Source organism: Anguilla anguilla, chromosome 3 (assembly GCF_013347855.1).
Source record: "Anguilla anguilla isolate fAngAng1 chromosome 3, fAngAng1.pri, whole genome shotgun sequence".
In the NCBI taxonomy this organism is placed as follows: Eukaryota; Metazoa; Chordata; class Actinopteri; order Anguilliformes; family Anguillidae; genus Anguilla; species Anguilla anguilla.
The window spans coordinates 56,273,944-56,300,812 of record NC_049203.1 but is presented as its reverse complement, the minus strand read 5'-3'; the positions used below and the strand labels follow the sequence as shown (position 1 = coordinate 56,300,812).

The 26,869-nt window shown below is 40.4% G+C and overlaps 2 protein-coding genes across 10 annotated transcripts in view; one reads left to right on the top strand and one right to left on the bottom strand.

The window, feature by feature from the left end:
• col4a6 (collagen, type IV, alpha 6) overlaps nt 1–11,631 on the bottom strand; it is a 94,630-nt gene extending 82,999 nt beyond the window's left edge. For all 5 annotated transcript variants that reach the window (XM_035408605.1, XM_035408606.1, XM_035408607.1 and 2 more), the window contains exons 1-3: nt 11,543–11,631; nt 11,267–11,398; nt 11,065–11,113 (exon numbers count right to left, since the gene is read on the bottom strand). In XM_035408605.1, the coding sequence (XP_035264496.1) occupies nt 11,065–11,113; nt 11,267–11,277 (60 nt within the window). In that variant the 5' untranslated portion in view covers nt 11,278–11,398; nt 11,543–11,631. The remainder of the gene's footprint in view (nt 1–11,064; nt 11,114–11,266; nt 11,399–11,542) is intronic.
• A 1,342-nt stretch (nt 11,632–12,973) lies between these two features.
• col4a5 (collagen, type IV, alpha 5 (Alport syndrome)) overlaps nt 12,974–26,869 on the top strand; it is a 53,528-nt gene continuing 39,632 nt past the window's right edge. For all 5 annotated transcript variants that reach the window (XM_035408614.1, XM_035408611.1, XM_035408613.1 and 2 more), the window contains exon 1: nt 12,974–13,250. In XM_035408614.1, the coding sequence (XP_035264505.1) occupies nt 13,158–13,250 (93 nt within the window). In that variant the 5' untranslated portion in view covers nt 12,974–13,157. The remainder of the gene's footprint in view (nt 13,251–26,869) is intronic.

Genomic DNA, 26,869 nt, shown 5'->3' with positions numbered 1-26,869 from the left:
AAAGGCCAACCATCAAGCAACAGCAACAGATCACCTTCGGAGAGCGTTGAGAAACTGCTGGAATGACATCGAAGATGAGTTGCATAAGCTGGTGGAACCACTGCCAAGAAGAGTGAAGGTAGCAGTCAAGGCGAACGGTAGACACACCAAGGACTAACAGTTTTTTGATCTTCAGTAAATACCTACACACTTTTTTACTTATATTATTAAAAGATAATGTATTTTTGAATAAGAAGTAGAAACAGCACATCATAATTGTATTTTCCCTTCATAAATAATGAAAACAATGAGGTAGTGTGCTCAGACTTATGATCCCCACTGTAGATATTTTAATGCTGGCCAGCTTAATCTTGGATGGTGATCAAACAGCAGGGCTGTTATCCTTATGTTTTCTTTCACATTATGCAAAGAAACAAAAACTACAACACTAGTAAGGGAGGCCACTGACAGAAGCAAATGGTGCATTCATAAATTGGGTTGGAAACTCAGAGTGAACCTCACCCGAGCATTATGGAGCATGGAGTCATTTTGAAAGTTGCAAAAGACCAAAATCCATAGGGAAATGGCAGGCTCTAACAAGCAAACTGACTTCAGCTGCTACATGCTACACAGACATCGGATCTTTGTATATTCAACTGAAAAAGTTCACGACAGTCCACTAAACAGCATTCACAACAACTAATCATAATTTCACACGCCATTTTTAAATATGAATGCCATGCTATTAAAATTTGATTTAAAGGGTCACTGAGTTGAGATGTGAAAATTTGGATAGTGATTTTAACAATCAAAATGTTCTCAAGTTGTGTTGCAAGTGAACAGTTTCACCAAAAATAAGAGCATTTCAGTAAAACAAACATGACTGTAAAAATTCCAAGGACTACCACTGCAGTTTTGAGTGTTTACTTCAGTTGTTTATACAAATGGGCCTTTCAAAACTCTCTTGGATTGCCAGAAGAACACGTACGTAAGTGGCTTCTTTGTGTGCAGCTCTATATACAGTGTCAGACACTGAAATAGCGAAACGTTTTACAGCAGGTGTTTAACGTGAAAGCAGTTATGACTGTATTAACGGGGTGAAGTGGTCTGGCAGGGTTTAGCCACATGTGGTAGTCATCAAGCCCCATTCACCGAACGTCAGACCACAGTCAATGTGCAATGAAACACACTCCTCGTCATAACGGGACAGGAGGAATGAAAAGAAACCGCTCAAGTGCACCGCTCTGCATTTGTATGATCTGAGGCAAACGCCACAGTACAGCTTCAGAGTGTTAAAGGACCGAGGCTCCCATACCAAAGACCAGGTGTGAGAGTGTCCCTGTAGGGAGTAGTATACACAACGGGGAGACCGCACAGCTGCCCTCCATAGTACATACTGTACGCGCCAGTGGGATAAAAACCTAATCCTACAGCATCATCAGCCTTTTTTCCAGGGCCTGAACATTTATTATACCTAAATCAACTGACCATTGATTCAATAATGATCATGTTCTTTATATCTGCATTCGTTGCCTGATTAAAAAAAAAAAACAGCTGAATTGTCTTGTAGCCACTCACACTAAATATGAGGTGCAATCTGGTTTAAATAAGGAATACTTATAAAACAAGCACTGCTGTTTAAGTTTTCAGATGTGTCTGTAGAGCTACAGTGCAGACAGGTGAGGTGTTTATTGCATGTAGCAGCTTTGTCAACCTATGTTTCTACTTGCCTAGCGTTATAAAATTATCAAACAGGACTAGTATCACTTCTAAAGAACTCTGGGGAGAGATAGAACGTTAAATAATCTGTAAGTGGAAAGGACCACAGAACGATCTCGATGAGATAGCTGCATAGACTGCTTGACGGATAAAACACAGGACAGAATACAAGCAGATAGGAGGAGACAGGGAGCCTGATACTTCATGCAAAATAAGAGAAAAAACAGATTGACAGATTATGGCAAATAATATGTAAATGGAAATAACTGCAGAGCGATTGGCCGATGCTGGATAGCTGGATAGACTGCTTGGCGGAGGTTAGAATCAAGGAGGGTTGTGATGTGAACAAACGATAGGAAAAACAGTTCTCGTAAAGCCAGTCACGAACACAAAATGAGTTTTAAAAAAACTAAAACGAAGAGAAAAAACACAGGACAGAAAACAAGCAAAAGTAGATAGGAGGAGAGAGAGAGAGAGAGAGAAAAAGAAATAGGCAGGGAGCCTGATTCTTCATGCGAAATAAGAGAAAAACAGATTGACAGATGATGGCATTAGCTGTGATAGACCAGGTATGTTGAACAGGCTAAGACAACACTTCCACAAATAAAGCTTCACCTTTCCTGTGATGAGATACAGACCCTTTTAAATAGCCCCAAGGTGATGTTGTAAAGCACTCCTTAAAGGACAATAAGCTGTGCTCACAAATCTCAATGAGAAGGAATGTACAGTTTCACCACAATCTGTCCCCCTCCCCTTCCCCAAATCTTCATGTTTGTTCTTGCTGGTCTTTGACTTGCTGGTTACCTTTCTCATTAGAAGAGAAATAGCCGTTCTTACAACTAGGTACTTGAATGATGGCCATCTTGGTAATCTTGGATGGTGATCAAACAGCAGGGCTCTATTTGTTCTGTTTTCTTTCACATTATGCAAAGATACAAAAACTACAACACAGGTAAGGGAGGCGACTGACAGAAGCAAATGGTGCATTCATAAATTGGGTCGGGAACTCGAGTGAATCTCATCAGTGCATGGAGTCATTTTGAAAGTTGCAAAAGACCAAAATCCATTGGGAGGTGGCAGCCTCTAACAAGCAAACCAGCCACACTAACGCTGCTTCACGGTAAACAGAGATCTGATTTTTGGATGTTCAACTGGATACATATCAAAACTCAGGCCCACCCTGTCCTACTCGACAACAGAAACTCTAATCCATGCCTTTGTAACATCTCGGCTGGATTATTGTAACTCTATTCTCACTGGCATCCCAATCAGATCAATACGCAAACTTCAGTTAGTTCAAAATGCTGCAGCACGAATACTGACCCACACTAAAACATACGATCACATCTCTCCAATCCTGTACAAATTTAATTGGCTGCCAGTAAAATTTCGAATACAATTCAAAACCCTCCTGCTAACCTACAGTGCACTTCATGGTTTAGCTCCAGCCTCTCTCACTGATCTTCTCCTGGACCACACACCCACTCGCTCACTTCGCTCCTCCTCTGCAAGACTTCCAACTGTCCCCACATCTCGCCACTCCACTCTTGGTGATCGGGCTTTCTCCTGTGCAGCACCCAAACTCTGGAACACACTCCCTCCCCACATCCGTAATGCTGAGACTCTCGCCACTTTTAAGAAACATTTAAAAACTCACCTCTTCACACTAGCTTTTGCCTGAACAGGACATAGCTATCCACTCCCCCATGGCACTTTTATTTATTTTATTATTATTATTTTATTTTATTTTATTATTATTATTATTATTTTTTATCTTTTCAAACTGTTTTTAATATCATGTATGTATCTGTAGTGTCTTGTCATTCTTCTATCCAATTTAAAACCATGTAAGGTGACCTTGAGTGTTCAGAAAGGCGCCTGATAAATAAAATGTATTATTATTATTATTATTATTATTATTATTATTAATAATAAAAGTCCATGACAGTCCACTAAACTGCCTTCACATGTAATCATTAAATTCATTAGGAATGAATTAAAGCCCCATTACTTAGGTGGATAGCTCAGCAAATTTGTATGATCTGAGGGGACACTGAGGCAGACACCTCAGAACAGCTTCAGAGTGTTCAAGGGCCGAGGATCCTATAACAAAGACCAGGTTTGAAGGTGTAGGGAGTAGTACACACAGTGTATGGAGACGGCACCACTGCAGTCCACAGCACATACGAGTGGGATAAAAGCCTAATCCTACAGCATCATCAGCCTTTTTCCAGGACCATTCATCATTTTTTTCTTATCTGCATTTGTTCATGGCTGTTTCTTTATGATAATCACATGAACAGAACTGCGCATAGAATGTTACAGTCAGCATTCATCATCTCACACACCTGGGGTTATTGGTTTTTCATAGGAACATTTTTGAACAAAAGTAAGAATAAATTAAGAAAGGTTTCATTGTTTCTGGATTTTAATGTGAAATAAATAACAGTCCTGTATGATGCAAACAGAGAGTGGCATACATCTATTTTCTTTATACAGCGTACACTTGTCAGTGATCTTAACCTATTTTGACTTTAAAGCCAAATAGTTTGTCCTCGGGTCTTCTCAGATATCTTTTACCTTATTTCAGCTGGTTTGGAGGAAGGGGGGTCATAGAACCCCCTGGGCGCTCTTTTCCTCAGAAGACAAGATTGGCCTCTCGCTACATTCCGCCCCCCAAGGCAACGTAAACCACGGCGGAAAACCACAAATCAAACGGCCGTCGCATGGCATCACTCAGCCGTGGAATGCTCCTCCGAGACCTGCAGCACAGAAGGGCCGCCGACGCGTTCCGTCGAGAAGCCCAGGAATTCCCGCCGCGGAACGGCCGCGGACGCAGGGCAGAAATAAACACCGGGTAAACCAAAGGACGAAGAGCAGACCCCCGCATCCCCCCGGCACAGGACAGCCCCCCGAGCGGAGAAGAGCACACGCCTGCCTTTTTTCTGCTCGGCCTTTCCCACCACTGACCTGACTTGTAGAGTTTCTCACAGAGCACGGTGCTTACTGCAACTTCTCTCTGGAGCACTCACACACGTCATTTGAAACAATGTTATCGTTTAGGTGGATAATACTTCTCGACAAACCTTCTTTGTCTTTTCATAGCTCACATGTCCGTACAAGGAGTAACAAGGGAGTGGTGGACTGATGGAAAATTCATATATGAACCATTATATTGCCTGCTAAGACAGGGCCTAACCTAACATGATATCACAAGTTTGACCAGTTTCCAGCAACAGGCAGGCTGCAGGTAGTAAGGGATCTCAAGCAGAGCTGCGGACCCCTTTATTCAATGGAAAAGCCCACATATGGTCCTGCCAGTAAGCAATGGGATCAAAGTTCAGAAGCTTCCTCCCTGCAGTCGTTTCTCCGATTCTGTCAGATCTCATAGATACCTGTGGTGTGCAGAGCAGGGGGGGGGCAAGAGATGCCAGACACTGGAATGAAAATTTATTTTGTCTTTAATTTGGCTTTACTCCCCAGGGGCAACCCACATGCCCTTGGGTCCTCTACCTTCACAAACTCCACTCCAACAGAATACAGCCTCAGCACGCTACTACAACTAGTAAACCTCACATTCCCGTTTACTTGTATCCTTCTCTCTTTCACATGCTTTCACACTGCCATTGGCAGCATGAGGCCGCTGTGGTGCCAAACCACTCAGCCCACATAAACTGCAGCTGCACAAAACTAAACTCAATGTAAAAACCTGTTTACAATTCACTTCTTCCTTGTATTATGTCCAGCAGACAGCTTAGCTCTACCTCTCTGCTGCAGGTGTGGTGAGAGAAAGTGTCCACCAGAGCTGTCCCGTGTGGCTTCTTTTCACACGAAACAGCAGGCCATCTATTACTGGCCCCTTCCTACTCGCTCTGCAAACCTAAATATGCCAGCTGGAAATGATCCTTCCCCTAATCACCGAATGCAGAACTCACAAAAAGAACACCCTCAGTAAATGAAGAAATGATACAACATACTGATACAACAATGGTTTGTTATGCATGAAAAGATCTGGAATTGATGTCTAGTTATTACACACATTTACAAATCAAGACCTATGACACCAATAACCCCTTCACATGAGGTACTACAATTTAATCACAGTTAAGAGCCAATTGCCTATTGTTCAGACTACCAATACACAGATGACCAAGTGCTGGGTAAAATTTTTAAAAAGATGCTAAATAATTTCATTCAGTTAAATAATTTATTCAGACCTTATAAAGAATTTATTACATTATTATTATTATTGTTGTTAATAATGTTCTTCACAGCTGTGGATTTAACCTGTTGTCACTAGACTGCAAGCCCAGCTACATATCCATTGAAATACACTACAGTACACATAAAACTTGTATGTGCACAAAGAAAAAGGAGAAAAAGGTGCATGCTAATAAAAATGTGTGCGGCAGAATGCAATTATGCCAGCTGAATTAATGTTTGTGAGTGTTTGTGGGTTTTCTTTCACTCATCTAGGGAGCCTCTTGACAACGAGATAAACCTAAATCTATAATAAGTTCAGGTAGGCGTCAAAGTGGTATAGAAGTGCATAGACAAGTAGAAGCAGAAATGATCTCCTGTTCCAGAAGAACACCTGCAGTGTGTGCTGTGGTGGCGACCTCCACAAAACCTGGAAAATAGGCAAATAAATCACTCCCCCCTATCTGCCGATAACCTCCTGGACCTGGGCCTGCCCTGTTGCCCCACAAGGCTCACCCTAACACTAAGGAAGAAAGAAGGACTCAATCATGCTCGGTCACATACACAGAGACAATAAAAACTGAATTCTCTTTCGTTGGGTCCACCTCAGTCTGAGGTCAAATTCACTATTTCAACAAAGGTAAGAGAGTTCATTTCCAACCTTTTCAATGAATGTGCTCCGTGAAACATACCCCTGAGCTTGAAATGATAAGCTTTGATTCCGGCATAGAAAGCAAAGCCACAAATTATGAGTCTGGCTACAACTCAGGAAATGGGATCAAAATGACACACTTCATCCTTTCTGGCCCAACACCTGCCAACAGTGGCAATCAACTACCCCCCGTGTGTTAAAAAAGAAACTCGAAGAAAGAGTGTTACCACTTTCGACACATGGACACACTTTTAACCCTTTTCTGTGGGCCTGATGCCTTTCCTGAGCTTCCCACGGGTGCATTCATTTCAGGTCACATTTCTCCACTGGTAGGATTTGGGCTTTAGACTGTTGTTAACCCCTCAGTCAGGAGAGAATTGTATCTGATAATAAGCCTAAGAATGGTTTTACCTGTACTTTCTTTCTGAGCCCAGAACACACTTACTGAACAGTACTAAAATTGACATACACAATGTACATACATACACAACATTAAAATGCACATGTAGGTATAGTAAATGGACAGTATGTTCACATACGAAATCAAACTGTCTGTAAGAAATATTTAAACAGTGTGCAGTTCCAGCAGGGTCCAAAACCATAGTATCGGAACCACTTCCAAAGCAGGATCAGTGCAAATTTTATTTAATGCTACAGGAAACCTGATTTTAAATCAAGCAATTTTAATGTTATACTAGAAGTGTGTATTCTATCAACTATATGACACAGTTACCATGAGCAATAAAATCGAACAAGCTCGAAAACTGCTACATTTTTGACAGCCTTGTCTCCGATCCTAGTCTGGTTTACAAGATGCTGTGGGCATTCCACTGGTATTCAAATGAGTTAAAGAAATCTCCCATAAACTAACGTGCTGTGGTTTCTAGGTTACACACTGTATTTCTCTGCAGTCGACGTAACTAGTCATTATGGCATATGTAAGAGCCCAAGGTGCCTGATCAACCACAAAATGAGGTCATAGTGGAAGATGCCTTGCTGCATTTGTCACAACAAGTTGGTGAATAGTAGGTTTCATTTGCCTGGCAACGTGTGTGTTGTTACATAAAGGTACACAGCAAGCCAAATAAACAGACATGTCTAGCTAACATTTCTAGCTATGTAGATAACTTCATCTCCTGTGTCTTGTTTCCGAGGAATTTTTTCCTTATGCACACATAAAAATGCTTTGATTTGCATCAATTATTGTAGAACTCATAGAAAATGCACCGAGTGAACTCTGTACTGGGAGGTTTGCGCAGAGACAAGCACAAGTGAGCACTGCAGGACAGGAGACATGCAGCTCTGAGATAAGTGTTAGATCCGGCTTTGTTCCCTCAAGACATGGGCTGAATGTGTTATCTGCTTGATGCTACTGGAGAGACCCTATCACATCAGCACATAAAACACTAATCGCCTAAAGGGTTGGAGTAACATTTTAGCACCATCTTTTCTTCTCATCCAATGGTTTTAAGGATTTAAGGCCCTCTCTGAGGAATTACAAGAATGGCGATTGCCCAGATACTCCTTGAAGCTAAGCAGTTGCTGACGAGTGTCCAGAAATCTGCATTATGTTAATTTGTTCATGCAGCACTAACGACTGTGACCAAGCTGAGTACAGGGAGGGCCTCTTTCTCAATAAGCTTCCATGGCCTCTTCTGACAGTAGTGTTGAAGGTGAAGGAAATGTTCCAATAAGTAGTGCACTGCCTGAATGCAACCAAGGGCACAGAAACTGAGTGAAGAGCACCAGGGCCCCAAGCCCTCAAGAAGTGCATAAACTCCCTGCTAGTTAAGGCCATGTTATCTATCTGAATTACATACAGGAAATTTAGTGAGTCAAGAACTGGTTTTTAACTCAAAGTTGCATTTATTTTCAACAGGCTTAATCATCAGACACCATTGTACGGTGATCTGCACAACAAAGCAATTTAAGAACTCTTCTGTGTCTAAAAATTGGGACACTATATATAATATGGGACATAAATATGCATTTTCTTTTAAAGAGATTTTTATGTTAGAGGGATAGTATTTTATAATGGTTAAGAAGCGGCCTTGTAACCAGAACCCAAAAAAAGGATAAAAGCTGTGGAAGTCACTCTGGATAACAATGTCAGCTATAATGCCCATAATGTAAATACATGTTAATTACATTTTATGCCAAAATTACTTTTACACATATTGATCATCCAGCAGGCATCCAAAATAATACTATGCTTGTCAAAGCAGGGATTTTCCTTGAAATAAAAATAATTCTGACCAAACTTAATGTTGCACAGAGATGTAGTACTGCTGACAGATAAAATAACATCTCTCAGCAAGAGTATGCTCAGTTATAGGGGGAATAAGAATTGAAAAAGAAGTGATTGCCTATTGCTTGAGCAGAGCCCATTCATACACGGTCCATCCTTGCATCATTGAACCCAAAGCCAAGGCTGCTGCTCATGAATATTCATGAGCAGCAACTCATTTGATTCCACTTCCAAGAATCATCATCAGCCTGTGTACAATCATTGCATTCAAATCTAAGATGCATTTCTGACCTGCCTGTTTATGAATATTCATGCTAACATCAACAGAAGGCTGTCTTTGCGCAGGCTCTTCAGTGGGGATCTAAAAGATTGGTTCTCAGAATCCTCTGGAGTCCTACTTGTTCATTCTTGTTGGTTTTTGAAACCGTTATTATGAAGTCATTCTATGGCTTTGGTAGGAAAGAGAAGACTCTTGCACGTGTTCATGAACATTTCTTCTACCCCCACCACAACGTTTACCCATTGTGCCATACACTCACCTTTACATTACTAACTGTCACAAAGGGATATATAAAAAACAGAGACAAACGGGAAATAAACACCATTACTGGTCCATTAGATTTTCCATGGTTGTTCCTCTGGATTTACTTGTTAAATTAAGCATATATTAAGCATATACACGTGTTGCCTTGACACAGACTCTTTCACTTATGCGTAGACATTATATAATTACAGGGCACAATGTATTTACATAAGAGTACCCCAGAACCAAACTGCTATGACACCTGACCTGTCCAGTAAAGTGGACACACATATCCAGAGACATGGGCCATCAGCATGAGGAGTGTCAAGGAGGAAGCCAGAGACAGGCTTGATATAAACTCTTTAGGCAAAACTGAGCCATTCCAAAAAAGAGCATGTGGTTCACCACTTTAACGGAAACAATGTGTCATAGGACTAAGGACAAGGATACCGCAGCAGTTCTCAGTGACTGCTCCAGCAGGTCATGCCAGAAAATGTCAGAGAGCTGAAATTGCCACAGCACACAGATGTCATAAGTCATATGGTGAGAAATTCCCCAAGGACAATAGGCTTAGCTGTATCCTCTATTATGTCTTATACAAACATGTTTTGTGAACAAATGTTTTAAATGGAACTTAATCCATCTATTAATTCAAAATGCAAAACCAAAGAAAAAAATAATGGCAACAAATAAGATGTTCAAACTTTATATATTTTGCTATGTGCCAAAGAGAGTGTTCTCTAATAAATGAGATTGATGGATGTGCACCCGAGAACATAAATACATAAATCACTTATGCCTTCAAATATTTATTAGAGGGCAGAGATATCAACATAAGACCACCTTTTTGAGACGGTGTCAATGGCATGTTGTTACATTCTCCAGATACGTGGTATTAGAAGAGAGGTACCATTTTGTGTAGTGCCAGAGTCTAATCCAGCTAAGTGGCCTGAAACAGTGCTAATTGTAACATGTAGGCTACATAATAACTTAGATATTGCAATTTAATCAATTACATTCATGTTTACGGTTTACATATTTAAAGCTTTATGTTAGGCAATTATATTTTTTGTTAAATGTATAATTCAAAAAGTTCAATGGTTTACAATGGTACATTGCGACGCTGTTCGTGTGTGGAACTGTGGAGCAATAGCTTCGTTTGCCCAGATAACTACTAAAAGCACTTTATCGAGGCTGTCACAGAGTGGCGCAAATCTTTTAGATGTCGACAAAACTCCACTGGATTCATACGGCTTTCCGCTTATGCAAACGACACCCCCATACTGTATGATGCATACACTGCATGAAGATACTGTAAATCAGCGAGCTCTATCTGTTGTGGCATTTTGATCCTGTTAGAGGTTGTCTGTTTACTGCCATCACTTTAAGTCTACTTCCAGTTACTATAAATACAACAGCATGTGAACACACTCCGAGATAATATTAACATGCAACAGGGCACCACCATTAAAGCGAGAGTCACTGACGTCTCGTTTGCCGGATCGTGCGTATATTGTACACTTTCTATAAACTTAAGAACAATACGCTGATTTTTCACGTTTTAAAAGAATGGATACACAAGAATGTCCACACTACAATATAACTACTTAGTTTTTGATACTTTTGTTCTGAAAGTCCAAGTGCCTCTTTGATCACGAATATTATGTTCGCGCACAATCAGTGTTAAAATAAAAAAGAGAACCAGTACAGGATCACACAAACATTCACGAATATGCAACTTACCGCGTGCGCAGATTCCAAGACAGCCGAGACAACAGCAAATATACAAATCCTACAAAGGAAATAAAAACGATGTATAGCTTTAACTTCAATTAACTATAATATATTGTTGTGTGTGCATTTTACCACTAATTCATATAAGCAAAGCCTGTTAGACATGCGACGCTAACACCAACGAACCATTATACATGGAAGTCACACGTACCAGTATTTCATATTTGCACGGTTTTTGGGAAAATGCAGGTAGATATCTGTGGCGCTCTCACTTCTTCAAAGTGAGCCCAGTGCCAGTTGCTTCAAAAGCGCTCATTGAAGAATCCACTATTCGGTTCATCCACTTCGGGAAAGAGAGAAAAGATAAGAAATTAAAATATGCGGCTAACAGTTATCTGGTATTCACAGTGATAAATTCGGCTATAATCTCTGTATATACATACATGCACACTCTGTTGCTTTTAAAGGAAGAAATGTTTTAACTCACAAAAGTGCAGTAGTAGAAAAGCTCTTTCCCAGTCCGACTCGGTTCCACGCACACCAAACAAGATTTGTGTTCGTTGGACGAAGAGAGGGAGGGGCTTCCAGATGTCAATCATGCTAGAAGCGTCCACACGTATAGCACTTGGTTATCTCCCTTTATGTGACAAATAAAAAATAGTTGGAGTTCATCAGTCTGCTTTAAATACGCTCAATTTGTTATGTTAGGCTATTCGAAAAACATAATCATTGGTTATTCCCAAATTATTCAAAATGATCTGCAAATATATAATAATTCTTACCATATATAGGTAAGATAAGGTTTAATAAATATTCGATAAATATATAGCTTACCTTAAGGTTGAATACATAAACATGAATGTATTTATTGTTGTTCATGATGTTTTTGTTTTTAATTCCTTAAACAACAATTGTTAACTAGGCTATTTTATTACACCCTAACATAAGCACATGTATGCCCATGTATGTTGTATTTTTAATATTCTATATGTCTATACATTTGTTACAAAAGGGACACAAATAGCAAATTAGCTTTATGCTACTTAAATGATATGATACAAAACATCAGAATAGTTGTTATGTATCAGTCCCTACGCAAATAAATATTAAATAAAACAAATTATCAACTGTTACCTTGGTGTTCTGGTTATTTGGGGAGCTAAAATAGGTGAACTTGTGGAACACAGTGTGAAATAAGTTCAAATGTTTGTGTATGAGTTGATATTTGTCTGTTATTTGACAAGAAACCTCCTACAGACACACAATTCCTTCTCTCTTTTTCCACATTTTGTCAGTTTGCACTTTGAAATTTGAATGCTCTGAAATTCCCCAGCACAGTGAATTTAAACACCTTTCATAGAACCGTTTTAACTGAAGCTTGAATTGACGACTTACAAAAGTATTCATCCCCCCACCCCCAATAATTGGTAGATAGGCCTTTACCAGCAATTACAGCTCCGAATTGTTCTGAATGTACCTCAATGAGGTTTGCACATTTAGATATTGGTCCATATAGATGTTGAGCATCACACATATAGATATTCGGGTTTATGTTTTTGATGTGATTCTGAAAACATGTAAGTAGGCTACTCTTTGTCATTTTATTTCACTCATTAATCATTGGGGGCGAAAACCTTCTGAAGGAACTGTACATAAAAATCTCTCGTACAGAGATACACTTGATAAAAGTGTCACGCCCAAAACAGCCCAGATATACATTTTAATTATATGCATTTTTCACCAGTATGCCTATATGTACAAGTCTGCACACATCTCGCTATGATAGTGCGCAGCATGATGTAGATCGTTTGACATACTGATTTAGCGATTGAGGGGACGTAGGGACTATTTTACCATCGCGCGTTGATATCTGCATCTGAAAGTAGATCCGGTTGGCAGGTTAAGTTGAGAGAGAAAAAGTTAGTTAAGGTTGCAGAAGAGAACGGTCCCAGTATTGGAAAGCTTGGAGGCTTTTTAAAGAATCCGTTTATGACTTTTAAAGGAAGTTGTATTTTATAGCTTTTGAACAGAAGAATATGACAAGACTCGCATGTATTTTCAGTAGTACGTGTCAGTGTTGAGTGAGCGGATTCTTAAGAAAAATGAAAAATAAAAACGTTAAGAGTCTGCAAAACCTCGTCGTGGGTCTGCTATTCATAACCCTATGCACCGGGGTTCTGGATTCGGAAGCAGCGGTAAGTAACCTACTGTACTACTATTCACTTGTCTGCGTTTTTACTTGCTAGAATTTATAGCAATGGTAACTGTTTAAACTGAGCTAAATAGCGGATCAGGATACCATGCGCGTCTCCCCTGACAAAAGTTTATAAATAGTGTGCTTACTTTAAAACATACAAGTGTTGCTTTTCTTTGGTTCTATTAATACATGTACACATTTGCTCCGGTTAAAGGACAACTTAAATTTGTTTATTACTGTTAATTATTATTTAATGTATGTCATGCTTATTACAGAATTTTTTCGAAGTGCTCGCTGTCGGATAAGCGATAGCAAGTATTTGTTCTTTGTAGTTGCTTATGGTAGCTTCGCACCCGACAGCGGAGAGATACGCAACTTACACTAGCGCACATTTTTCAAAGGTAGGTGCTGCGTGGAGACTTGTAGAAACATGCCGACTTGCTAGTTTCTTGTGTTTATGTATTTATTTATTTGTTAATGCAAAGTAATTCCATGTGTAAATTGGCTTCATATGATTTCTTATTTTAGAAATGAGAAGGGGTAAAGACTGACCTTTCCATTTTTTGAGTGATCTGGTAGTTACAAGGGACAAGATATCCCGTAGTATTTTTTATTTTTTTCAGAAGAATCTTTCCCACTGGATTTCCATGCGCTTTGATGGTTCATTCTGTTGACCTTTGTGCCTGGGATTCCATATCCTACTGCTAACATCACCGTATCTTATATAAACTTAGTTTTACTATGGTGGTGCTCCAAGCTTACTGTGAGAAAAGATGTCTCCTTGCAAACAATTCACTTTTGCATGGAACTCTTCAGTTAGCACTTGGAGCATATAATCAACTGGAAATTGATCTGTTTTCTGTTAATAACGTGGTCCTTGACTAGTTATTATCATACTCTCTAGAGTGCCCAGCAGTGTTAAATGTGATACATAATTTAATCAGAAGGTTGAAAAAACATACTTTTAAAATGGTAGGCTTACTTCATTGATATAACCTGCATTAATTAATTTTGCATCATATGCATCAATACATTTGTTTCTTATGTCTCAAAAATCTTCATACAGATAGTAACACATCAATCTTAAGTTTTCCAGTAATCAGCTTATCTAAAGGTAGACAACATAACAAATATTTGCCCTCCATTCTTGATTTAATTGTTCTTTAAATGACATTTGATGCTCAAAATATAGCTGTTTCCAGTGTCAGGCAATGGGTAATTTTTCCAAATCCGAATTAATTCCAAATCAGGAATCTGTTGTCATCCCAATCTAAACTCACACAGATTGTCCCAAAATAATTGCGAAGAATAAAGAAAGGGTAGAGTCAAGCCAGGGCATTTGGGTGGATTTAATGCAGTGGGGCAGAAACCTCAGCTTCCAGTGACGCAATGCTGTACCAAGGTTTCAAGCTCCAGAGGTAAGTCTCTTCTAATGAAGAGAGGGATAGAAACATTTAGGAACAGAACAGGATATGAGGTTTACAGAATTTTCAACAATGTGTCAAAAGCAATGCGCAGTCCCAAAATGTGCATAGTTTTGAGGCGTGCCCATGTTGTGTCAGTGATGACCATTTGGCAGCACAGTAGCAGTGTATGGGAACGGATTCCTCTGCAGTGGCCTTACTTTCCCATGGATCGGCTGTAGGATTGTCCCTCTCTCCTTGAACGGGGTGGGGGTTGATTGTACGGTGGGTGCCACCTCTTCCAGCCCCTCTGATAGAGCTCCTGTTACACTTCCAAGGAGTAGTGAGGGGCTGCAAAGCTGCCTGTAGCGCTTTGTGAGTATAGGCTCTCACAGGGTCATTCACAGAGGAGCCCATAAAGGGGCTGTTTGGGGACCATGACTTTGACATAGCCCTTTGTTCTGTTGCTTTTCAGCCCATTTCCTGTGAAAGACCACCCCAACCCATTTTTCCACCAAAAAGCCACTTGAAAATGCTAATTATTACTGGATGCACTGGATGTAGTACACATTCATTGACAGATGTGCAAGAGATTCTCTGATGAGACCCTTGGACAGTACTCAGTTGCAATACCTTGATAATAGTAAAGCAACTCATATTAGAAATGTGAATTGTTCATCGATGAAATACCTGTTAATTGACATTTGCAATACCAAATTGAATATGAATTGAATAACCAGTCTTTGTCCTGTAATGACCACTCACTAATGAACTAATGATCCACAAAACCTAATGACCACTCATCATCCTGCATGCAACTCCAGTGATCTACAGTATGTAGTAAAGACTTATTTGTGTGAGTGTGTGTGTGAAATTAGCCATTTGCATGTAAATTGTGTAAGGTAAGTTTTTCACTGATGTGTATATATATATATTTTCATACTCTAATATAGTTTGGAGCATAGTGCTGACTGGAGGCACACTGATAGAGATTTTTTGGCTTAATTCCATCTTCCAGAGTTTTCCCAACTCTATGTAGCCTGCTCATCCTTATGTGATTCAGTGTCTGAGTTCTGAGGAAGTTTGTGTTTTTTGCAAGTGCAGTAAAAATGTGCATTCCATGGCAGTTGTGCATTGTGTTTTTCCTAATCCCACAACCACCGTAAAGGAGGGCAGTTAAGAGAAATGTGAGACAGCTTGAAGTACTGAGGTTGACATGAAACACATTTGAATTGTCTTCTAGCTTGCTAGTTATTTCAACAAAACACAATCCACGTAAACTGGTATCAAACAAGCAATATTTTGCTAAATATACTGTAAAACAATAATGCTGACTAAATGGATATCAAGGAGCTAGTGTATTTATTTTTTGACATTCCCGTAGCAATGTAATATTTTTATGTGTATATCAGAAAAAGAAGCTTACATGTGTTAAGCTCATTGCAGCACTTGGCTATATGTGAGGAGCATTATCTACTGAGCATATAAAAACTGCCTTTGGCAATTTTAAAATTCCTGCTAACTCCTGATGTCTTTTGTAGAGGTAACTAACCTCACGTTTGATCTGTGAGTGAGGTTAGTTGCTTCAAGATGATGTAGTACTGCTCAAGAAGAATAAAATATCCAAAAACAAATCCTAGATCAGGATTCAATGCATTTCATTTAGGGATATAGTCCCCAAAGATCTACATTACAGAAAATGGTGGACCACTCATTGGAGTAAAACCCAACATTTATGTGTTATTTCTGTTGCTTGCGAATTGTGGTGGTCTCATTTCTGAGAAAGCATCATGAGAGCATTACTACTTCATAGACAAAGGAGTGGTAGATTGTCATTTCTGTGTGCAGGTAAGGTAAAAGCTTTTTTTGAAAGTAAGTATAGTAAAGTATTTTTTAAGAATGGCAGGTGTAAGTGGTTTGACATGCCTGCAGAAGATCAATCACTCTTGCTCTGTTACTATTGTTTGGGCTCCATCCTGTACATGTCTAATAGAGCTAAGATTGCAGTCTGTGATTTGTTACTCTTTATTGCTTTGGAAGACAATCCTCATTACGCACATTAGCTAGTTTAACCTGAAGCTGTAGAATATGCTTTTATGCGGTGGTATCACCACCGTCAGTTTTCATGAACATGTTATAACTGCATATAAGGATTACTTCACAAAATAGTCTAACATGGGAATTGAAAACAACCGTTTGGCAGATCTGGATTTTAACCTTTTATTAGACAGAAGCTTTCATCTAATCTGTGTACTGCCACTGCTGTGGAGTACAAATCTTCTCCCAGAGCACAAACAGATGCAAAACTAGCTGTAAAATGGGAACTGTTATGAATATAATTTAAGATTTTTATTGATAGGTAATTGTTTAGAAATAATTAATTGTGGTTAGTTATGATAGATTTGTAAAAGTATAAGTAGTATTATGAGTTCTGATGGATTTAACCTCACTTAGAAATGCCTATGAAGTAAGGATTGACGCTATATCTGTATCCCAAAACCCTTTATGCTTGTGAATAAGGTTGGGTCGTGTTGGTATCTGGCATGGGTTTCGACAAAGCTTATTGCTATGCATTTCGCGTATTGATGCAGTAGAGGGATGCAAGAGAGGACTAGCCATGAAAACACTCTTCCCAAAGGTCATAATCATGTGAAAACATGTCACAGTCTGTTAGCCTTGACTTCATAAGTTCAGAAGAAACCATTTTCAATATTGGAAGCTCTTCCAGCACTGCTGCACAGGCATGTTGTTCTGTCAATGAAATTATATTGGAAGCATAGCTCCAGCTTTGGATGCAAGCCGAGGTGGGAGGTGGGTCTCATTACTGTAAACACACTGCGATCCACCAAGTCCCTATTAATATAATTCAGTAGCTTCTAGATGGTTTAAATGAGGTTACATCATTCATTCAGTACTAAGATGCGCAACACGGATGTATTTTGTGAAAGTGTTTATACACGCTACATTAAACAAGGATTTTTCCATTAAGTAGATTATTACAATAGGAAGGTGGATATGTGAAGTAATGTGACCTGAAACGAGCGAAATAATTGCCTTTTGCCTTAACTTTCACACTAGTCTGCTTGATCTAAATGGAAAGAAATTGTGCTGTTTACTGCAGATTTGCTATGTAAAAGACTACTGGAGGTCAGGAGAATAAAAATGAAAGCCATACTTGTTGCTCATCTGAGTTTACATTGAAACAACACAAAAAATTTACTGTTCTTGATGACCATTCAATTTGATGATCTAACAAGTGGCAATTATATTATGTTGACTGTTAAAGAACTTACAGATAGACATAATGAGTGGAGTATTATAGACCTTTTTTTGACATTTTGTCACGTCTTAGAAGAGACCTGACACTCTGGACTAGGAAGAAAAAGGCGGGATTAATACTTTCACTGTAACACTGATTGCTTGGGGCCTCATCTGTGCCTCTTCTCTGGAACAGGCACAGGAGACAGATAATTGAACCTCTCTGGGTTTCCAGCCAAGTGCTTTTAATATCTGCAGTCTGTCTCCTTTTCTATTCTTGACACCCCGAGTCTTCTCTCCAGCCCGTAGTCTGTGGTGTCTTGATGGTAATTCAGCTTTAATGGTCTTCTGCTAAAATTGTTTTATAGAAGACTGATGGAACAGAAAGGTCAACAATGTATGATAAAGGAGAATGTGTAATAGTTAAGTTTATGTGAAAAATGTACCATAGAATCAAACTGCTGTGTTACATACTACGACTTACAGTTTACATATCAATTTATGCAGCTGGTTCTTTTACTGATGCACTTCAAGTTAAGTACCTTGTTCAAGAATCACAAAGGCCCATCTGGAATTTAACCTGCAACCTTCTGGTTTCAAGCCCAGTACCTTAATCATGCCACTTCACTGCTGCCCTTGGAAAAAGTATACAATATCCTTGCTTTAAGAAGGCAATTTATTTTAGACCCAGAGAATTTGCAGTCAGATTTGCATGTTTAAATGACGTGCTCAGAAACAATGCGCATGGTTCCTCTCCAAGAATGGCTCCCCCTAGTGGTACGTGTCTGATGTGTCTGGGTGATTTCCGAGTTCACTTTGGAATTGAGCTTTTTGGAGTTAACCCATATCAACCATCTCTAATGCGAAATGTTTACATTCTGTTCGCATGTTTTGTCATTATTCTGGTGTTTTAATGTTGTCTGCAGTACCTTGCCAAATCTGATTGGTAAGTGAATGCTCCTTTATTATGAAATTGGCAGCGTGCATTTGTTGATAAAAATCTAAGATTGCCCGGTGACGGAGTTCAGGTGCAGTATACCCTGTTGGGGTACTATTTTAACAGGTCATGATTCTGAGGCATTGCTTCTATCCCAGTGTTGTGTCTGGGAAAAGAACAGAAAGCAACAGAGCTGAGCCCATGTCGCTGGTATAATGGAACCAGGCTGTGACACAGCTCTATATTGTCTACTCTGCTGCCCATGAGAACGTCAGAGACTGTAATATTGCCTGCGTTCTTTTCAGAGATCTAGTAGTCCTGGGCATGAGGGGAGGCATGGGGTCTGGGGAGGAGCTCCTTTAGCAGAAGACGCAAATTCCATCTTTATCTCACCTGCTAGACTCCTTTCACAAGCTCTTAGGCAATCATCCTCCTGCATAACAACCGCCAAAACATGGCCTCCCCTGGCATTTTTCCTTTAACGTTGTGCTCTTTGACTTCTTTTTAATGCAGGCGCTTTTTTTTTTTTGCTCCGCTGATAATGAAAAGCTGTTTGGAGGTTGAGCTGCTGTAGTTCTTTAACCTCTTCGGAAGCAGGGGTTCACTGTCGGGTTGAGGGAGTCTTTTCAATACTGTGGTACAGCCGCTCATACTATTACTACTGTGTCTTACAATAGTATCCAGAACGTTCTTTTAACAGTACAGAATGAAGCACCACTGATGAACATCGCCTGTGTTTATCTTATCTTCTTGCACTATGAGGGTGTTGTTATTATTGCTGATATGACAATATTATTAAGTAACTGTGACAGAGAAAGCCCTGTTTCCAAGCCTTCTGCTTGACCACCAGTGCTATATTTAATATCGTATTGTTGTTTATGGTGAAAGTGTGAAGGGGAGCCTAGCTAACATGGTCAAGACTTCCTCCATGAGTAAGCGGTCTATATACTGAATAAGCCAGGCAGTCCAGACTGCCACATTGGTGCAGGGCAGAGGGCTGACACCCCATTGTAAATAGAGTGTAAATACCATTTGTGATTAACAGGTGGAGACAAGTGTCTTTAAAAGGCCTCAGTATTTGGTTTACTAATTACAGCATCACCCTGTCCATCTGTTTTACTCTCCTCTTCTCCTGGGGCATAAAAATAAGTGTTTGTCAAGTGTTTGTTAATACTGGTGGTCAGGTCAATATTTTATTTACATCTACTGCTTACTGTTTGGCCTACAATTTTACCAAACCTACTTCGCATTTTTCTTCCTTTTGTGGAATTCTGGGGTGTGTGGAAATTCAGGCAGTTTAACCATTAAACAGGTTTTTGAAATGAGCTTACTGAAAATGTAATGGAGTGCTTGTGATGGAAATTCTTTGTTCTATTGTACTGTCCTTTAACCCTGGTTAAGATTTCATCTCATTCACATACATGGGGCCTCATTCACAAAACTTTTCTTAAATAATTCCTTTGTATTTTTCTTAAAAATGTTCCTATGCAAAACCAATGTGGGATTCATGGCACATGTTCAGACCTTTGTTTTTGTGCATATCCCAGGTGTATGAGATGATGAATGCTGGCTGTTTGTAAATTCTATGCGCAATCCATTTCATGCGATTAGCATAAGGAAACAGCCCTGAACAAATACAGATAAGAAGAAAAATGATGAATACTGAAGTGTAAAATGAAAATCAAATATGATTGTACACATTTTTGTGAATGTGGCCCATTGTCTTTTACGATGCTTCTCTTTCAGTATTTTTCTGCGTCCAACATTTAAACAATAAGTGTAATTATACCCTATACAATAAATCAATCAATTAACTGATAAACTACACCTGGCTCAGGAAAAGCATCCCATCCAAGAAACTGCCACACTGCATTCTGCAGTTTTGGCTATTTATTTTTGTGGCACATATTTATTTTGTCTTTGTGACACACTTTTATTTCTGAGACAGTGTGACCTTCGAGGGCAGATCATTCTGCATCTGCCATTCAGACTAGGGATCTAAGAACTATTCATTACACCTGGGCTGTAGCACCGTCAGTAGAACCTGAAAACAGAATAATACAAAGGGGCTTGAATTCCTACAACAGGGTTGGTCTCAGGCCTATAACTTGAGAAGTTATAGTCTCTAAAAAATGTTTGAACATCAAGTACATAAGTTTCTTTAAGTGTGTTGCCTTAAATCCGTTCGCTTTGGATAGCTGTCGCAGGTTGGAAAATGACCTCAGTGCAGCCCAGAGACGGGTCTGCTGCCTTTAAATATGTTTGTGGATTATCCCATAAAATGGCTGTGGGTCACAATCCATAGCCTTGGGCTCAGAAATCTCCAGCAACACTGGAGGAATGATCCACATATCTCAGCTGAGCCCAGGCATATCGGTTCATCTCAGACGACAGGAATGCACTCGTGCCATTTTATGTGTGTGTGTGTGTGTGTGTGCGTGCATGCGTGTGTGTGTGTGTGTGTGTGTGTGTGTGTGTGTGTCTGGGTCTGTGTCTGTGTCTGTGTGCTGAAGGGGGTGATGGTGGTGGGGTGGGTGCGTCTCAAAGATATGAAAGGAGACCCCGGATCTCAGACTGAAGACTTCGGTGTTATCACCTGCACATCTCAAGATGCCATGCTTTAACCACACAGGCATGGTTCCAGCCAAACATATGGCATGGAGGCCAAGAGGGTATCTGGTGTCTGAGCTGCAGGCAACAAAAGCTCACGTTGGTTTATGGAACTACAGTGTGTTGGAATATTTTGAATAATATATGTGGAGTCATTGATTTTGATGCTCCTCAAGTGAAAAATTCAATACTACGGGGCGCGAATTGTGACAGTCACACACAGCCCTCTTTTGATTCGAGCTTAAAATGCATAAAGAAAAGACAACGTCTTTTGCTTCAGTGCAAGTCGTGAATACCTGGCGCGAGATCATGCTACCTATATGCTATGAGATCTGAAAGAAAAACACCCTCTCATGTTCAGTGTGAGACGAAAGCTTTGCCAGATTTCTGTGAAACTGACGAAGATGAAAGGGGCCATAGGCTATAGGGGTTCTGCCCTTGTGCTCAAGGCCCTGTCCATGGATTTTAATGGAACCTGACACAAACATTCTCACTGTTGCTGGGAACTCCCAATAATCCCGGAGGTCAAACATCATGATTGGACTAAAAGTTTAATTATTACTTATTAATTACAATTTGCCATGCCTGTCCATTATGGTTATTATTTTTATTACTTCTGCACACAATCAATGTCTGTATAAATGGTCCAGCAATAGAATGCTGGTAAACATACACATGTTCACATAGTATCTACATGTTCCATCATCTGTATTAAGTTAATTTTATAGTTATGCAATATTTTCTAAATATCATTGTGCTGTTTCTTATTCTGTACTGCATTCTGGTGGGGCATTGTGATTCACTTGGCATCTTTAACAGAAATTGTTCTTCTCTAATTAAATTTTGCTGCAACTTCGACAGTGCATCATAACTACGTAATACTGCACTAACAAGCCATAACAATATTGTGGTCTCTTTTACCTCATTGCTCAACTTTTATTTTATAATGCAGATATATAAAAGAAAACAGATGCTTAACAGTGGTTATGCACACATCAGAGCTAGCTAGCTAGTTTGGCTTCATTGTTTGTTTTTGCTCATCTGTTGAATGGGCTCACATAGTGCATCTGAAAGTAGAATAAAAACTGGTTTTCATCTTGTTGCAGAGCTCAACGCAACTGCTAAAGGCTAAGAATAACAATTGGCTGAAAAAGGGCCTTTTGACTTCGCTTGTTTTTATTTTTTAAAAATTTTTTAGTCTTAACTTTGTACCACTTGGTGTTGCTGCACGCTCGGCTCTGTGAATTCTTAACATGTCTCATTGTTTGCCTGAAGTGTTTTGTAGGTAGAGCACAAACTTAGTGAAAATAGGAAAAAAGACATGAAGCTTGAAGTCTAAAGTTGATGGAAACTATAACAGTACTTTATGGGGTGTTTACAGTTTATAGTATGTCTACATATTATACTGTTATAGTCTACAGTAGTTCTCCATTTGAAGTGGCATCTACATTAAAGAGCATTCATTAAGATGCATGCATACATCCTGTGGTGTGTTGTAAAATCACAATATGATTGTGTTATGTATTATTGAGAAACCTAGAACATGAAGTGTTGTTACACCATGAAAAATGTTGTCTGCCCCAATGCACTGAAACAAGCGTAGTCTCTCTTCCAGTTCTGTCTGATCATTTACCTGTTTTCTAAATCATTTTATTTGAAGTGCTTCTGTGGATCTTGTTGTCTCTTTGGCTCAGGTTGCCTGTGCTCTTATGCAGAACGCCCGAAAGGGCGTGTTTCACCCTGGGGGGAGCTGTGCCCAGACACAATGGTCTGCAATCAGAGAGACAAGAGTGTTAGATTTCTCTTTCGCACAATGGCTGTGGTAGTGCACCTATGGACCACGGAACAGGCAATGAACCCATCGTAAGGTCAGGACCAAAACGTTGCACTACTCTGGCGGGGGTTTGGAGTGAGGAGCTCACACAGGTCCTGCCCCCGTTCTGCTCTCGCAATAGAAGCAGAATTTTCCTTCCTCTGTAAAAGTGGTTTACTCAGAGGCTGTTTAGTGTTTTTTTTTCTCCTATCACTCATCTCTCTCTCATTCATTCACTCTCTCTCTCTCTCTCCATCTCTGTAATGAATCACTTGAGCATACAGCTAATTTATGGTCTCGGGTAGACGGACCGGATGTGTTGCACTCGCGTTGGAAACAGTATTTATTGTTGTGGAATTCGGGGTTGAATTCAAGGCTCATCTTGATGTCTGAGGCTCTAATCTGCCATCTCCTGTCGGGAGGGCGGCGGGGTAGCTGCGGCGGGAGGCGCAGATAATGGAGACAATGGGCCGTCGCCTGACGCAGGTGTGCTCTCGCCTCCCGGGCTCTCTCCTGAATGGACGAATGAATCGGCTGGGCTTGTGCCGATGGGCGATAAACGCTGAAGCGAGGAAGAGGTTTTACAGACTGCGTTCCTCTCTGGCTAGCAGCGCGAGCTTAACGTACGGTTTCCTCACCTGTGAACCTCATCAGCACAGGTATTTAAGGACTGAGCTCAGTGTTTATTCACATGGCGGGAATGTTGTCCATAGGGACGTGGAGCTATCGTACTTTTACCCACAACACCCTCAGCTCAACCTTGAGGGTCATTCATATAATTTAAACATAAACAGTTATGTTAGTCTTTATTTTATTGAAGATTTCCTTTACCGAACTGGGCTACTGATGAGGACAATTCGAACCATCCATCTAAAGTCCCACAAATCAGTCTCTGTGTGCCTCAAGTCTGAGTGAACTTCAAGGACCTGAAGGTGTGTAACACCTGAATAAACTCAGTTATGGAGTGAGCCAAAATGGCTCCAAAATGCCCTCATAACAAAGCTCCCGCTGTACAGCAGAGGCTGTTCTGCTCAGCCCTCGTTTCAGTGTCTCCTGATTCTAAACATCTGCTCACGATGTTCTTTCACATATCTAATCTCTCCATCACGCTCACGTCCCTGTCATCTAGTGGCTTTTCATGCCTAAGATATACATTTGATTCAGGCTCAGAATGTCACGTGCTTCGTGGATCAGCTTCTGTGTGCAGACACTAAAGAATTTTCTGGCCAATGAGAGCAGAAGTCATTACGTGTATGTAGTATTTGTGAATGCACATGTGCGTTCATCCATACGCGTAGCTTACATATAGTAATATAAGAGATGTCATTGCAAAAACCCTCTGATACAAAGAGCAGGCCTTCACTTTCCATCCATGGCCATGGAGGAGGCTTTCTGGCATGACTCTGCGGGACGGAACTGCCCTCGTCAGGGGTAGTCCGGGCCAGGAGCCTGCGGGTCTGTTTCTACCATTAAGAGATCCGAGAGGAAACACAGAGTCCCCCGTGGCACACGTGAACCGCGTCTGCGCTGGCTCTCTGCTGGACGAGGGCAATTGCGTTCCCAGAGCACTGATGTTGTGCCGAGACCTGGGAGCTCACCAGCGTTCCTCCACAAATCATGGGTCCGACAGACTGAAACACTGCCCCAGGTTTATGTTCCTCCATAGGCTGAATTAGTGGTGCACTGGAGAACCACTGGAGGTAAACTAATATTTTAAAAGGGATACCTGGCAACGTGACATTACCAGTCCGAGGTTTACACCAGTCAGTTATACTATCACTTGCATCGTTTTTATTACTTTACACAAATGAGCCATAAAAATGTAATTATTGAACTTTTGTCACTTAATCAACTTGTTTGAAGTAAACGGAGAGTTGAAAAGTGAAAGGAAGGTTAGAACAACAGTGATGTTTAAGTCCCTCTTTAAATCTGTTGAGTTCAAAACAAGGCTTCAATGGGGCATCTTAAATTTTTGAATCAGTAAGCTAATACCTAAGGGAAACCAACTGTGCATATCTGATGCTGGTGTTTCGGGTTTTTTTTTTTGTTTTTTTTTTAACTCAAATTTAAGAAAAGCCTGAATATTCATTAATAAATCACATTGTTATGAACAGGTTTAAGTTTCTTACTATAAATTCAGTACCCTAAGTAATTATCATAGTAGGGGATGGGCACATTCCACTGCAGGGTTCCTCCAGTTCTTGGTACCTGTCATGTAAACAGACAGTTTCAGTTTACATCCCAGCATTGTCTTCAATTAAGCAATTATCTTGGTTCTGTAGCATCTAACACAAGGTGGGCTGCACTCTCCTTTCATAGCATGCCTCACCACTATGAAAATAGTGGCACAGCACCTAAGCAATTTTTTAGATAATTGCATACTTAAAATGATGAAAAGTATAGGTATAGTGTTGTATTGTACCTTTCATGGATCTGAAATGGTGAAATTGTAGGGGGAGTGACCCGCTAGTTTGTCTTCAGTTAGTGTTTTTGGATTTTAGTTTAATGAAAGAAAGACATTCTCGAAAAGCTACTGAAGGTATCTCGCTCTATACTGTTGATGTGATGGGGAAAGAGATCAAAAACCTGTGAATCCTGGAAAAGCTGCTTTTTGAATTAACCTAATTCTCACGGTTTTAGTCTGGCAGCACTACCTTCAGTACACAGTTAAAGTGATGGGGCCCTGTGGAGTCGTGGGGGAAGAGATGAAGGCCAATTGTTTGGGAATATTCAGTTGGCAATGTTTGTTACTTAATGTGTGTGTGTGTGTGTGTGTGTGTGTGTACTGCATGTGTGTGAGATTTAAGCACAAGAGTATGCGTACTGTATGTGCCTATGTGTGTGTGTGAAAGAGAGAGAGAGTGTAAGGCCTGCATAAGTTTTTGTGTGTGTGCATGTGTGGATCTGTGTGTGACCTTGCATGTGAAGACATGCCTGTATGTGTGTGCGTGTACATGTTCGTATGCGTGCGGGTTGTCTGCACGTGTGCGTATGCGTGTCGGAGTGTGCGCGTGCGTAAATGCGTACGTGCATGCGTGTGCTTTGTGTGTGAACATGTGTTTGAACACCGAGGTGCGGGAGGAGCTGTGCGTACGGCAAGCCACAGCTGAGGGCTCCAGACAGGGGTCTGTAGGTCGGCCGCTGACATTTTTCACATATCTGAGAGTGTTACTGCTGTGGGAGTCAGGGGAGGGGGGCGCGCCTGTCCTGACCCCTCCAGCGGCGAGTCTGGTCGCCAAGGTAGGGGAGCGCCTTTTATCTGCGGACATGCTTCAGCTGCGGACCGGCCTCTTCTGCCGCCTTTCTCACAGCCCAGCGAGGCTTCCTCCGGCCTAGAAAGAGCGCACTAAAGAGCAGGAATCTCAGAGCCTGGCGCTGGTACAGCGCAGACTGAAGTCTCTTTACTGTGATCAAAACACAGAGTGGAAAATGTATTATTTTCCCTAAAAACAGTCAAACGGGACTTGTAAATGTGAACTATGGTCCACCGATTTTTACTGCTGTAGTCATACCTTTAGATGTTGACTAAGACAGGTTTATAAGTTAGGGGTACCCTAAAAATGATTAACTGTGAAATACATTTATGAATATGTAGT